We start from the raw sequence: 13,246 nt of genomic DNA, 5'->3' as shown, positions 1-13,246 counted from the left end.
CTCTAAAAACACACGTTACTCTGTCACAGTGCTCTGACTGCTTATGCAGCATTCTCATGAAAATCTCCTGCAGGGTGTTGCTGATGAAAGAAAAGGAGCAGGCCGGGCCAGGGAAATAACCTAAAGTGGAAGACCAGTGCTTTGCTGCGGCCCTGTACTATGCAGAGGATTACCACTGGGGTTAATAGGTTGATCTCTAGTAAGCCCTAGCTGGCTAAACGCTCTCTGCAGCAGGGGTTGAACATATTTGAGGAAACAGGAAAGTGATTTTCAAGAAGGACAGGGTGCTGTTAGAGTCACCTGGAGCATCTGGGGTTATGTGGCAGCTCAGTGTCACTGGAGAACACATTTACAGTCGGAGGGGAGGGACAACACAGTTAAGATGCCACTAATAGCCTGCACCAGGACGCTTTACTGTCCTGCCCTTGAGTTTTTGTGAGTTGTTTCTCAAACGATTCCTCTTATCACCACAACACAGACTGGGCAGTCAAAGAGAGAGACCTCCTTCAAGGCCCATGTGAAACAACATAAACCATCCCTAAGCCATCCCTCAGCCAAATTCAGTGCAAATCAGCTCAGTAGTTCCTGTGTAATCCTGCTGACACGAGTGAAAACATAACTTCTTCAGCCGTCAGCAGAGATAATAAAAGAATGTACACATGACTGCTTCAGGTGTACTACAAGAACTGCTGCAGTACCTCTTATAGATATAGGCTAATTCTTCACAGTTAACGCGCAGGTCCATTCTTACAACACAAGACACATTGATAAACGTCATCCTCCTTTTTGCCGCACTACACATACAGTTTTCTTTTGCTTACAGAGGTTCTATACTATGGAACTCTCATCTTCATGTAGCAAAAATATCTTCATCCCTCAATAATTTGTCAGTCAAGACTGAAAGCTTACCTGATAAACCAAGATTCCCAATAGTTTCTTTTCCAGTATAGTTATTATTAGATCATCTTCTCTTTTTGTTATAAATTGGCACTTGTACTTGTACTTACTATTCTTGTTTCATTTCTATTTTTGTAACTGTCCTTATTTTTTATGGTGCAAATAAACAAACTAAACATATAGTATGAAAAGAATGACTCTACATGAGCTGAAACTCAGCGGTGTGTTGTTCTTCATCCGTTCTCATCACAGCTGCTCTTAGGGCAGGAGGGATTTATTTTGTCATGTGGCACTGATTTAACTCTGAGTGACTCAAACGCCGCCTATTAGTTTTTAATTTCTTTCAGTATTTCAGTTCACGATAAAACCTCAGTGAGGCTCCCGGTCTCCTTTAGTGTGTTGGTGTTAGCTTTTCAACGGCAGATGTTTTCCCTTCTCTAAAGGCCGAGCACCTGCTGTGACATTCCTGGTCCAGGTGTGGCTGCAAGTGCAATATGGAGATTTCAAAAACCACGGTGAGCAACGCCTGCAGCAGCAGCAGCAGCAGTTTTCTGCCTCACTGTCACCGAGTGATGATATTTTATCTGAGCCCGAAGGAGCGGAGGCGGCTTCATACAACAAAGTGTTACATTATTTAGCGCCTCCATCACAGGTCTGTGACGTCAGCTACAAACTGCGTATTGCGACAGTGACTTGAATCACTGTTTATCTACATGTGTGGCTTTGACAAAGATGTGAAATGTGTGGATTTCACAAAAGCAGAGATTTATAAAGAAAGAAGCATCGAGTATCTATCTTCTCTTACCTGGTAGACAGCGCAGTCCAAACACATCTCGACTCCTTGCGTTCACCCCACTCTGACTCAGCATCCTCTCCTGTAAGAGACACAGAGCTGACATTAACACTGGTTTCTCTGTTTACTTTAAATGTCACTGCACCAAACAGGAGATGTCCTGTGCTTTAAAAACAGTTTGGCATTTTCAAAAGCCGGCGTATTTGCCTTCATTTTGTATTAACCAAAAAAAAGAAAAAATTACCAAATAGTCTGACGATTTTTTTAACGGACAAAGACAAGTGAATAACTCCATGTTTGCAGAATGCAGAAATTCTGAGAAGAATTCATAAGAAGCTAAATATCCCGAATACGCAGCGGTGTCCATCTGAGAAGAATAGGCCTCTATTTTTAATCCATGATGCTACAGACTTGAACTTGTTTACACAAGCGCTACAAATGTAGACTAAACAGCAGACACTCAGCCTGTGGACTGAGCCTGGGGTCACCTTTGGTCTTGTTGATTATATTTAAATGATGGCTCTGCCTGCTTCCGTCATCAAAGCTTGGGCCTGTCCCAGCGGACTCATTGTCAAAGACAAAGAAACAAAGCCAACCACACAATGCTCCATGATTCTTAGTTTCCATGTTGCTGTTGTGTTTGTTCCTACTCTCTGTAACGGTCATGAAGTCTTACGTCTGCTCTACAAGCTCGCTCCAAACCTCACCGAGCCACAGAGGTTTCTATAATCAGACTGGGAGCTTACTAGCACATATGCTTCCACTTAACTCTGCTACTAACACCCCCCCCCCCTCTCCTTACGAAGGCCATTTACATTTATCGGCTAGAAATCCCATAATATGCCAACCCCTGCAATGTGAGAGGATGATATGATTACACAGGTGGTGAAACAGCTTTATAGTAGTTCAGAAATAGAATTCGAGTTCACATCCAAGAAAACTATACATCGACTTCCCTCTCGGCCGTTTGGCCACAGTGGAACTATTTAGCATTGTTTCATCTGAGGCACTGGCTTTATCATGAAAGGCCAGTATTTCTTCAAGTCAGCAAGGATGTGTGAACAAAAACAATGAGTCCACTCAGTCACCGGTGTTATGCTAACAATTTTGCAGTGTGGTGAGTTCTGTGTTAGCAGCCTGCTCATGAAAACCTGAGACTCGAAGCGTGTGGCTCCCCCCGTAAGAAACACGGGGAACGTTTAACAAAGAGGACCTTTGCTCTGTTGAAAGGCTGTAAAATCACACCTATTCACAGCTGCCTGTTTTCTTTGCAGGCGAGAGCGTCTGGCTCTTTTATTAAGAGATGGAGACACAGTTTGATACTGATGCTGATGGAGCTTTTCATACAATAAAGCAGAGCTTGTAAACTGTTAAATGGCCATTTTCTACATTGTCTAAAACAAAAAATAAACACCGTAAGACTGTTCACTTGTTAAAAACAGAAATTCAAAGACTTCATGGTTATATGCAGAAATTAAAGCAGATATCAGCTTCACGGCCGTTTCGGCTAATGCTGCGTTCAAGGCAGGCTTTTGAAACCGTAAGTTACAGCTTCAAGTCACAACTACGACTTGGTAGCGTTCCAGGTAACCCGTAGCTCGTGTTTTTACCATCCTGTTGTCTGTGAAAGTTCCCTATAACGGCCACTCGTAACTTCCGACCCGTGAACTCGTACCAGATCGAACTGGTATGACTTCACAGGAAGGAAAAACACAAAGTATGAGTTTCTTTGAACGCACCATGAGTTAGCAGCCCCCGCCCTTGTCAGGCATCAATTGGTCCTCGTGCTACGTCACCACATTCACGCGCATCCCTTGGCTGCACACACAGCCCTTCATGCCGTTCTCTCTCCTCATTGGATAACACTTGTATCCCACAAGGAAAATTTTCTCCTCGGGTTACAGCAGAGCAGAGTGACGGAGAGACTCGTGTTTAGGCTGAAATACTTCATGTAAGTGATTGCTGACGGAAAATAGGACTATTTAGGACTTATATTAACAAAAACATTCCACTGATATCTGCTTTAAGCTATGAATGCAAATAAACTGAATTTGAAGAAATTGAAAAGAATAATAACAAAAAGGAACATAATAAACCATGCTTATTTAGAAATTATTTAAATTGAGGCTAAGTGAACCATTAAACCAGTAAAAAAAACAAAAACAAATTGTCATTGTCAAACCAAATTAAATGAGCTCTAAATAATGTTACATGTTTGCTGCTGTGGTGCAATATCCTGCTACCGATCATTCCAGAGGTTCTTCCCAATACATCTGTAAAGGGAGTGTTTACTCCAGGACTGAGGTATGGTTACTGTTCCACCAATTTTACAGACCAAATTAAAAAGCAGAATGCTTGATGTTAGCAGAAAACCACAGGGGAAAAACAGGGCACTTACACACTAAAATTTTTATGAGGCTTGGTTTCTTTCTGCCAGCGCATTGTTCATTTTTTTTTTCCATCTGCTTTTAAAACGTATCAAGCTCTCTTTCTGTCTCTCCATCAACACCCACAGAGAACCCAAGACTGGATTCCTCCTCTCTCATAAGTACATCAGAGGCTGCTCAGATCTCGTGTTGTTATTCCTTTCATAAATCCAGTGTGTTGAAGGTCGTCAACACTGACAAACCTGTGCCTCGGGGCTTTGTAAGGCCAGTGAACCTACGAGGTAACACTGCAGCACACGAGGTGAAATATTACACTCCATGCAGCCTTGGGTATTGTGATTAAGGGAGAATGGGAGATATGACTCAGTTAAGCTATAGCAAAAACTCAATTTGTGGTCGCAGCAAATGTGACAGTTGAAAAAGAACTACAGTTTAGCATTTATGTGTGAAATGTGGGTATTTCTCTTTAACTTCCCTTGTACAGACCAGCAGGCAACAGAGATAAGGAAAATGTCTCAGCATTAAACACACTGCGGCTAAAGTAAGGGCGGCCCTTGAGTCTCTGAGTCACATATCACTCGGAAACCACATTTCCACGACTGTGTTTTTGCCGACTTCTCACTTTTGCTTTCACTGCGAGACTTCGGCGTCCCCACTGTATTGCTTTCACTGCATCGCTCCCCCTCCCCGCTCTGCCTCTCTGCCCCACTTTTGCCCTCCTCTGCTCCTTCCCTTCATCCTTAGGGACAGTGGCCAAGACGTACTGCAGTTTCCATTGCTCATGGCTTCCCCTCGCTACTGTGGCCAGCCAGACTTCTGCAGTAAGCATGCTTGTTCGTGGGTCTGGACTGGAGCAAAGCTACTTCTCTTTCCCCCCACACAACAAGGCCAAACTCACAAGAACAAACTGAATTTCTGGTGGAATCCTGCAGAAACAGAAATCCTCTGTTACATCTAATTTAAATCTTCTATCATGTCTTCAAGTCTTATTTTCCATGGAACAGCAAGGTTCTGGTGCCGACATTTATATGAGCCACAATAAAAAACAGAACCCTGTTAAATTAAGAATATGATTCTCATTTTCAAAATACAAAACCAGACCCTCAGCAACCCCTAAATAATGCCAAAGTCTCTTTTAAAAGCTACTCAGATTGAGCTTGGTTCTTCCTGGACACATCAGCCACTGTTCACTGAGCTAAAAAATGTCACAGCCTGTTTATTTGTATTGTGCTTTTCATTTCCTCACATGAATGAGGGGCAGTATTGTGGCATTGTGAACTGGCTTGGAAGCAGAATGAGGACATTTTGCTAAATAGAGCTCACTTTGAAGTGTTTCCCCTACAATAAGAATAATGTGCAGGGTTTTTTTTAATCTTTTGAAATAAAATATACAGTGACACATCACCATTTTTACATACCCATGCCTTTTCGTTAAAGGGATAGTTCAACATTTTGGCAAATTGGCCCATTGCCATAATCCCTATAGTTTTATGAGTAGGTTAATTACCTTTAATTGTCAGTGCAAGCTATTTTTAGAATGGCGGAGCGCAAGCTGCTCAGAGCTACACTACGAAGGCTAATGGGATTTCTTGGTTTCCCTCATCAAACTTATCAAATACACAATCCAACAACTCCAAAACACTCTGGTGGACAAGTTGTGACCTGCACATTCACCACACTATGAGATAATAATGGTTACGAGATGGAGTTGTTTTTGAGGTAAATTCATGCAAAATCGCTGATGCGCATTCCCGTTGGGGGCAGTTTTTCGGCAAGCAGTCTCTGCATTTGGAGTTGTTTGATTGTGTATTTGATGAGTTTGATGAGGGAAACAAAGAAATCCCATTAGCCTCCGTAGCGTAGCTCTGAGCAGCTCGCGGCTCTGCTCCGCCGTTCTAAAAATAGCTTGCACCGACAATTAAAGGTAACAAACCTACTGCTAAGACAATAGGGATTATTGCAATGGGCCAATTTGCCAAAATGTTGAACTATCCCTTTAATTCTTTGGCTTTCAGTGAGCAACAGACCTGTAAGACTGGCCAGTGTTTGCCACAAGAGAAACAGACGACACAACATCAAATATATTTATGGACTAAAGGAAAAACTCCTAAGAGAAAGCAAAAGCACAGTGGACTGAGGTGTTCAGTGGAAATAGTCTACCTAGTGTGCCTGATAAAATAATTTTAGTGGTTAATACTTCATGTGAAAATGTCTGCATTGTAGTGAATATCCAGCTTTTAGCCCATTTCTCCATGAACGCCTGCAGCTAACAGCCCAGCTCTTCTGAAACCCTCCATCATGAATGTCCTGACAACATGGGAAACTTTACAGTCTCACATATAATTACTGGTTCCTCTTTATTGGGATTCTTGCTGAATGATTTGCAACTCACTGTCTCATAAAAAAAAGAAAAAAAAGGCTGTGTGATGATGCATTATATAGGTCAGCACAGGAAGGGTCAAAGGTCACCTTATGCCAAATAAAAAACTGTTTGCTTACTTTAGAGGGGTAACAGTTTGACAAGAATAAGAGTCTACCAGCTCTCTGAAATTGTCTCAGTCAAGTAAATACTGTATGCTAACACGTTAACAATGATGTAACATGTTCCTTGTCACATTCACTAAGTCAACACACTAATGACATTAGAACTGAACACAAAGTGCTGAGGCTGATGAACGTCATTAGATTTGCAGGTATTTGCAAACAAAATAGGCCATGCTTATCTTTGTCCTATACGATAATAATTAAATATTTTCGGATTTAAGGTGGTTAGTTGGACAAAACAAGAACTTCATCTCCTGGTAATGTTAGAAATCATAACAGCTATTCTCATCCATATTCTGATGCTTTATGGACAAACCAACAAAACGACGAATCCAGAAAATAACCATCATGTTAATAAATCACGAACATTATCAACACAAAAAAGCTTACTGACCTCATTCTGTTAACCAAACACACCTCAAACTCTTGTGTGACAAATCACACACTATTTGATCTGACAAGTACATTCTCATCAGTCACCACGTGTCATCAGCGCAGCCTTGACACATCCGTTTTGTTTATTTAAAGGGCAGGAGGGCTGCCATAGTGACAGCGCTCTATGACTCAAAGGTCACACACATCCGACGCCCTCAACAGCCACTACGTCCTTCAACTGCAATGGCCTGCTCTCGGTCTCTGGATCAAACTCCCTATTTGTGTCATTCTCAATAACACAACCTCAGTGCTGGGGAGCGTCAGCTAATGGCTTAAGTGAAAGACTAATGATGAATATTGAACATTTTCAGCGGTGTGACAGCGTCTGTCTGAAGTGTCTGTAATGTTATGATGACAGTCATCTACTCTGGCAGCCCAGCTCCCAGGAGTGAAAGAGTCAGACCTCTATACAATAACACTGGAAGCAGACAAACGACCAAGCCCCTCAACACCCAGCCCTTTCACTACTGAACAGAGCCACTGGTTAATTATCACCCAATGCCAGATCGATTCAGCCTCTAATGGAGCCGTAAATCTGCTCCGGCGTTCAGAAGGGCCCATTGTTGTGCTCTTTTTAAGGAGCTTCAGCAGCCCGGGGGGGCTGGGGGGGGGCTGGCAGCGACTGTGACGCCTGGATCCTATGGGAGCGGGTGTGGGTGATTGTACTGCTCCGGCCCACTGCTATCAGGCTTGGATCTTCAGCCACTCTGAACAGAGCTCAGATGATCTCTCCTCTGGCATTTTTTGCTTCTGTGGAGCTTTGTGCTGTGTGCCTTTCATGCTGACTGCTTCAAAGCTGGCTGGGAGATGCAGATAGAGTGAACTCCAGGGGATAGACATGGCCAAAATAACCCTGAATAACAGTCCTTATGTGGCATTTATGTACTGCTGTTATTTTCTGAATGAGACTTAGATTTAGCCTTAAATTAAAGGTGTTCAGAAATGGTTTCTTGTCCCATTTGTCCCACCTCCTTCCACGAGTAGTAAGGAAAACAAATTTGATTGGGCGTTATCGAGCGGGCGGGAATGTTTGGGGCGGGACCGAAGGAATTTGATTGGATGTTGTCCAGTTCGGTGTATGTGTGTGTGTGTGTTTAGCTAATGTAGCTAACTGCTAGCTCGTAGGCTAGCTACGTCAAAGACACTCTTAACGTCTTTGGCTACGTTATAGCTTGCTAACTTAGCTAGCTAGGCTAAGTGATGGACCGCAGGGATCTGCTACTACTCGCTGTCAGAGCTTCTTGGTTTTTCTCAGATGTTTGATTGACAGATGACGGATCCTGATATCATTGGCTGATGAATCGTGAGCAACTTGACACATAATTCTTGCGCCTGCCCTGCATTATCCAATGTGAAAAAACCTATCCCACTTTCACCCCGGATCTACTAAATAGATTTTTGATAGATGAGTGATTACACTAATTTTAAGACCCATAGTGGCATCAATAACACCTTTAATGTGCAAAAAATGACATTGATGACACGTAGTCCAGCTTCTACAATGTAAGGATCAGCTACTTTCCATGATCTAGATCTTTCTAGATTTATTAGAGAATGATAAATTAGAAAATGTGAAAGAATAATATTGTCAAATAATATTTTAAAAAGTATTAGATGCAGCCTTGTCATATGGTATAAATACCATCCAAAATGGCTTGGCAGAGATAAACACAGTGATTCAAGAAGATAAGATTCGGTAAATGTGCAGACTCCACAGCCATCTGGTCCACATTCAGTCCAGGATTGGATTCAGTTTTCTAAAGCAGTCTTAACACACGCTCATGGAAGTGAAGCCCACAAGAAAGTGTGGGTGGCCTGTGCATAATAATCTACACAGCCTACTACTCCACATTACCATAACCCAGGCTCAACCATCTTCATACATGAACACATGGGATTCCACCAGTGAGGGCTTGAGGTGATTTCTGTGTCTTATCCTGAGATAATCAAATTCATAAACTCCACCAACCCCCAACTGCTGTCTCCATGGCGACAGCCAGATGTTGTGCGGCGCACATCAACCCCCTCTCCACATGCGAGCCTCGCCCGAGGGCTGAGTTAAGAGGCATCTTTTACTGTTTGCCCCTGCGGCTGCTGAAAATAACCGGGGAGAGACACAAAGCCAGGCGACACACAGACAGAGCCAAGAGACTGTTCCCAAAAGGAGCAGGCGGCTCTGAACACAACACACTCGTACCATGTGTACATGTGTCTATCAAACAAATGAGTGCTCCCGACCTCCTTTCCTCTCAGGTGCACTTAAACACAGCTTATGTCTTGCTGGTCATTTTAAAACACAGCAACACGGGGATTTCACCTTTGGCATTTGAAAGCAAGTCACTGCAGCATCATGTGACCTTTAAAAGCTTTGGCAAAGACAAGAGGCTGAAACTGGCTACAACTGTTCAGTGCCGTTCTCCAGAGATGACCGCCTGTGCCATTTGTTTTTGAGCACAACAACAACTGAATCCCATATGAAGTGATTAAGATTCACCGCCTCGTCACTGGCCTGCACCGGCACGCAGCCAAAGACAGTGACATTATGTACCCTACCCTCACAGTAATTATGCATCTCTGTCCTCCAGACAGAAGGAAGCAGCAGCAGCAGCAGCAGCCCTCTGCTGCCTGGTGTCCCCGTGTAAAGCTGCCACCCTGAACTGTGGACAAAAACAACACGGGACAGCCCATGTTCACACACTGAACGGCCTCTCTGAGGGGGGACCACAGCTTTTTAATCCTGCGGGGCTGCAAACTACCTGGCTGTTTATAGCAGAGCATGGTGAATGGGCGCCGGTGTTTCCTGCCTCCTGTCACTAGTGTTGTGGTGGTACTCGAGGCCGGTTCTGAGACCACATTTTCCGGTCTTGGCCTTGTCTTGGAATCAGCTACATTTTCACTCGGTCTTGTCTCGGTCTCGGTCGAGCTGGACTCAGGATTTTTTTCTCAAGGCCAGACAAAACCACAGCTGCAGTGACATCTTAATTTTTTAACCATTCTCTGTCACTCGCTCACTTTGGTTTATGTGATGTAATTCCATAACTTTAATATTATTAAAATTGTTCTACAAAGGTATCTGCTTGTATAACTATCTGAAAAGCTTGGTTGCACCATATTCAACAGTGGGAGGAGACTTCAGCAGGTTGTGTGCTGAGTTATTCTTTCCAATCCAAACTTTGTTTCAATTAAAAATGGTATAGATTTTACATAAAATTATATTTTCTTTTTAGCTGAGGAATAATGTAAGTATTAAGCCACCTGATTATTATGAGGACTGCCACTGAATACAGTCCTGAAAATGCTCTGGTCTTGGTCTTGATTTGGTCTCTGGTCCTATGACCACAACACTGTCACATCTGCTGTTTATCACGAGGAGAGCTGACACAGTGCTGACAGGTCAGGTATTGTTACTGTTATTGTGTAGTGAAGTGACAGATCCCCAAACCTTTAATTGACTGACTGACAAATCACCACCTCACTGAAAGAAAATGGTGTCTAATGAAGAGGAAAACTGACTTATGAACATAGGTAGACACTTCAAACCTGATGCCTGCAGCATAACGTTAATTAAACTACAGTAGCCTAGTTACCTCTGTTGGGTCTCTATTATGGAAATGAGTAGCTGAGACTTTGCCACCATGCTGCATCATAAAACGGGACAGGACAAGTTAACTAGTGTTTTTGGGAGTTTTTTCCACTCAACACAGCTAGTTAGCGTCAGTAAACTGAACTTGACGTTACGACCTTACCTTGATATCTGGGAGCATCTGCCTCACTTTGAACGTGGTCTTAGATCCTGTCAACATTTTTTCACGACTGCTCCGGTCAACTAGTTAGATGGGGGAAAAAATACGAGCGAAATAAGAGCACACCGAGTAAAAAAAAAAAGAGAGAGCGTTACTATAAGCTAACGGTCGTTGAGTTAGCGTCCTCCTTTTCCCATTTATCAGGCGAGGGAAAACCGAGTTGAAAGGAGAAGAAAAGGTCCAGCGTCCACCGACGGCTACCCTGTGTCACCGGCTGCTTCAGCGGAGGTGTTCGGTGTGGTCAGGCGAACTGTTGTCGCTCTTTTCATCGCTATTCGCGCTGACAGCATCCGAGTCCCGACCGACCGACCGACCGCACACTGGACGAGCCGAGCAACACCGAGCCGAACCGAAGCCGACGGACGGTCACCGGACTGTTACTGACGGCTGTTACTGAGTGACTAACGGAGGAGAGGTGTGTTCGCCGTTATACCGCCGCTTTGTCGCCCATTGCCTTCTGTTTGTTTATGCCTTCGCCATAGTGAAACAGTCACACTCACACACACTGGTGGAAAAAAAGAGGCAGCCAACCAAGTGCAGCAGTGGAGCTTCTTAAAGGGCCAGTTACACGGAGAACACAGCGAAACTTCAACACCAAGTTTTATTTCACTCACTAAGTTGGAGCAGACGATGCCGGTGTAAAGATGCCCGTGTTTACTACGTCCCCTGAACTCACCACCACGGAGGTACCCCCACCCCCCAGTGGGGAAAAAAACGAATAGGCCTATACTATAAATAGCAAAAGTACTCATTTTGATGTGTTTTTATTATTTATTACGCTACATGATAGGCAAAAAGCATCCTATCCTGATAATATGGGCAGACACTGCAATAAAAACTTGATTGGTCATTTTTGCTTTTCATTTTCACTAGGTGTGATTTTGGTTGGGTTTTGTATCTGACAAACATTCACCTTTACGTCTTGAGAAGAGGATCTATGTAACTACACAACACATATGCTGTTGATAATGCACAACAATGTAATGAAACATTTTTCCTTTATCAAAGAAAAAAATTGAAATGCTTTTTCAATAAAATTGTGATTGATTGTGCATCGTCTTAGTATCTATTATAGTATTCGATTGTTACTGATGCATTCATGTGTAACCACAAGCCCACTGGACACTGGAGGTGCAGGCCCCCCCCCCCCCGGACTATAGCCTCTGTAACAAGTGGCTATATGTTCTCACTTTTATGTCACAGAGGCCCACAAAGAGAAGCAAAAATAACTATAGAGACACAAAATAACACAAGATGACTACAGAGGAATATGCAGAATAACAATAACAAAGAAGAGATGAAACTGAACTACAGTGAGATACAAAACGACAGACACAAAGTCACCAAAAAGACTAAGAATAACAAGAGACACAGAACTTACAAAAAGGAAAGTGATGCAAAACCTAGCGGTTTTAACAGTTTTATCTACTTTTTTTGCTTGGTGGTTTTAAAATTGAAAAGTGATGCAGGCTGCAAATGAACCCGAGTTATTTGTAAGGAAACAATCAATTACATTCCAAGGAAACTACTTTTGTCATGCATATGGTTAATGAAATAAACCAGAGAGGTTTGCTTTGCTCAGGCTTTTCATTCAGGCTAAAACAGCAGCAGCAGCAGCAGCAGTAGCAGAGCCAGGCAGCCAGCAGTCCATAAAACCAATCAACTCCTGACCCTCTGGTGTTTCTACCCTGAGAAAAATCCCTCCTGGAAAACAATAATCCTGTTGAGCTACCAGCTACAGCCTGTTTTTTGTTCAGCAGTACCTTCTTTGGATTCTCTGGCGGGTCTGTGTTGGGACCGGCTCCTCTGCTCTCTCATCCAAACCCAAGGACAAAAACCGCCAGCGCCTCACTTTCAGACAGACACAGGAGGTCTGTTCAGGACAAATTCCCTTCCAGCCAGAAACAAGAAAAAAAGTTAGACAAATCCAGAGCGACAGTCTGCGCTCCTGAACAGGTGGAGAGACGGTGTCCTTGTGAACTATAATAGAGAGAGGTCTAGATTTTTTTACCACATGGGAAACTGTTCAATATTACATAAGGGTCTCCAATTTCTCTGATACATAAAACAGTCGCAGACACAGGACCTTGCATCATCTGAGCTGGAGTTATTCATCGATGTATAATGCAACAAGGTTAAGGCAATACGGAGCAGGAGAATCAAATGTGTGGATGAGCTCTGTTATTATGTTATCTATAGCATTTATAGCCATTTCAGATTATCATATATTTGCAGCTCCAATTAATGATGATAATATTAGTATTGGATAGTAAAGGAATTCTACTATGGAAACTAAGGAAATGAAGTGTACATCAGTAACCCTTGGACTGGGAGGGATTCAGTGTCTTGCTTTATGGCATTTTGGGAGAACAGAAGTTTGGCTTTAT

At 43.0% G+C, this 13,246-nt stretch overlaps 1 protein-coding gene across 1 annotated transcript in view; it reads right to left on the bottom strand.

Moving 5' to 3' along the window:
* Positions 1 to 11,349, bottom strand: part of mtmr11 (myotubularin related protein 11) — a 42,282-nt gene extending 30,933 nt beyond the window's left edge. The window contains exons 1-2 of the mRNA XM_083990138.1: positions 10,803 to 11,349; positions 1,703 to 1,772 (exon numbers count right to left, since the gene is read on the bottom strand). Coding sequence (XP_083846264.1) covers positions 1,703 to 1,772; positions 10,803 to 10,859 — 127 coding nt within the window. The 5' untranslated portion in view covers positions 10,860 to 11,349. The remainder of the gene's footprint in view (positions 1 to 1,702; positions 1,773 to 10,802) is intronic.
* Positions 11,350 to 13,246: the final 1,897 nt, after the last annotated feature.

The sequence above is a fragment of the Trachurus trachurus genome (assembly GCF_905171665.1).
Source record: "Trachurus trachurus genome assembly, chromosome: 16".
Lineage (NCBI taxonomy): Eukaryota > Metazoa > Chordata > Actinopteri > Carangiformes > Carangidae > Trachurus > Trachurus trachurus.
This window is presented reverse-complemented; position numbering and strand designations above follow the sequence as displayed.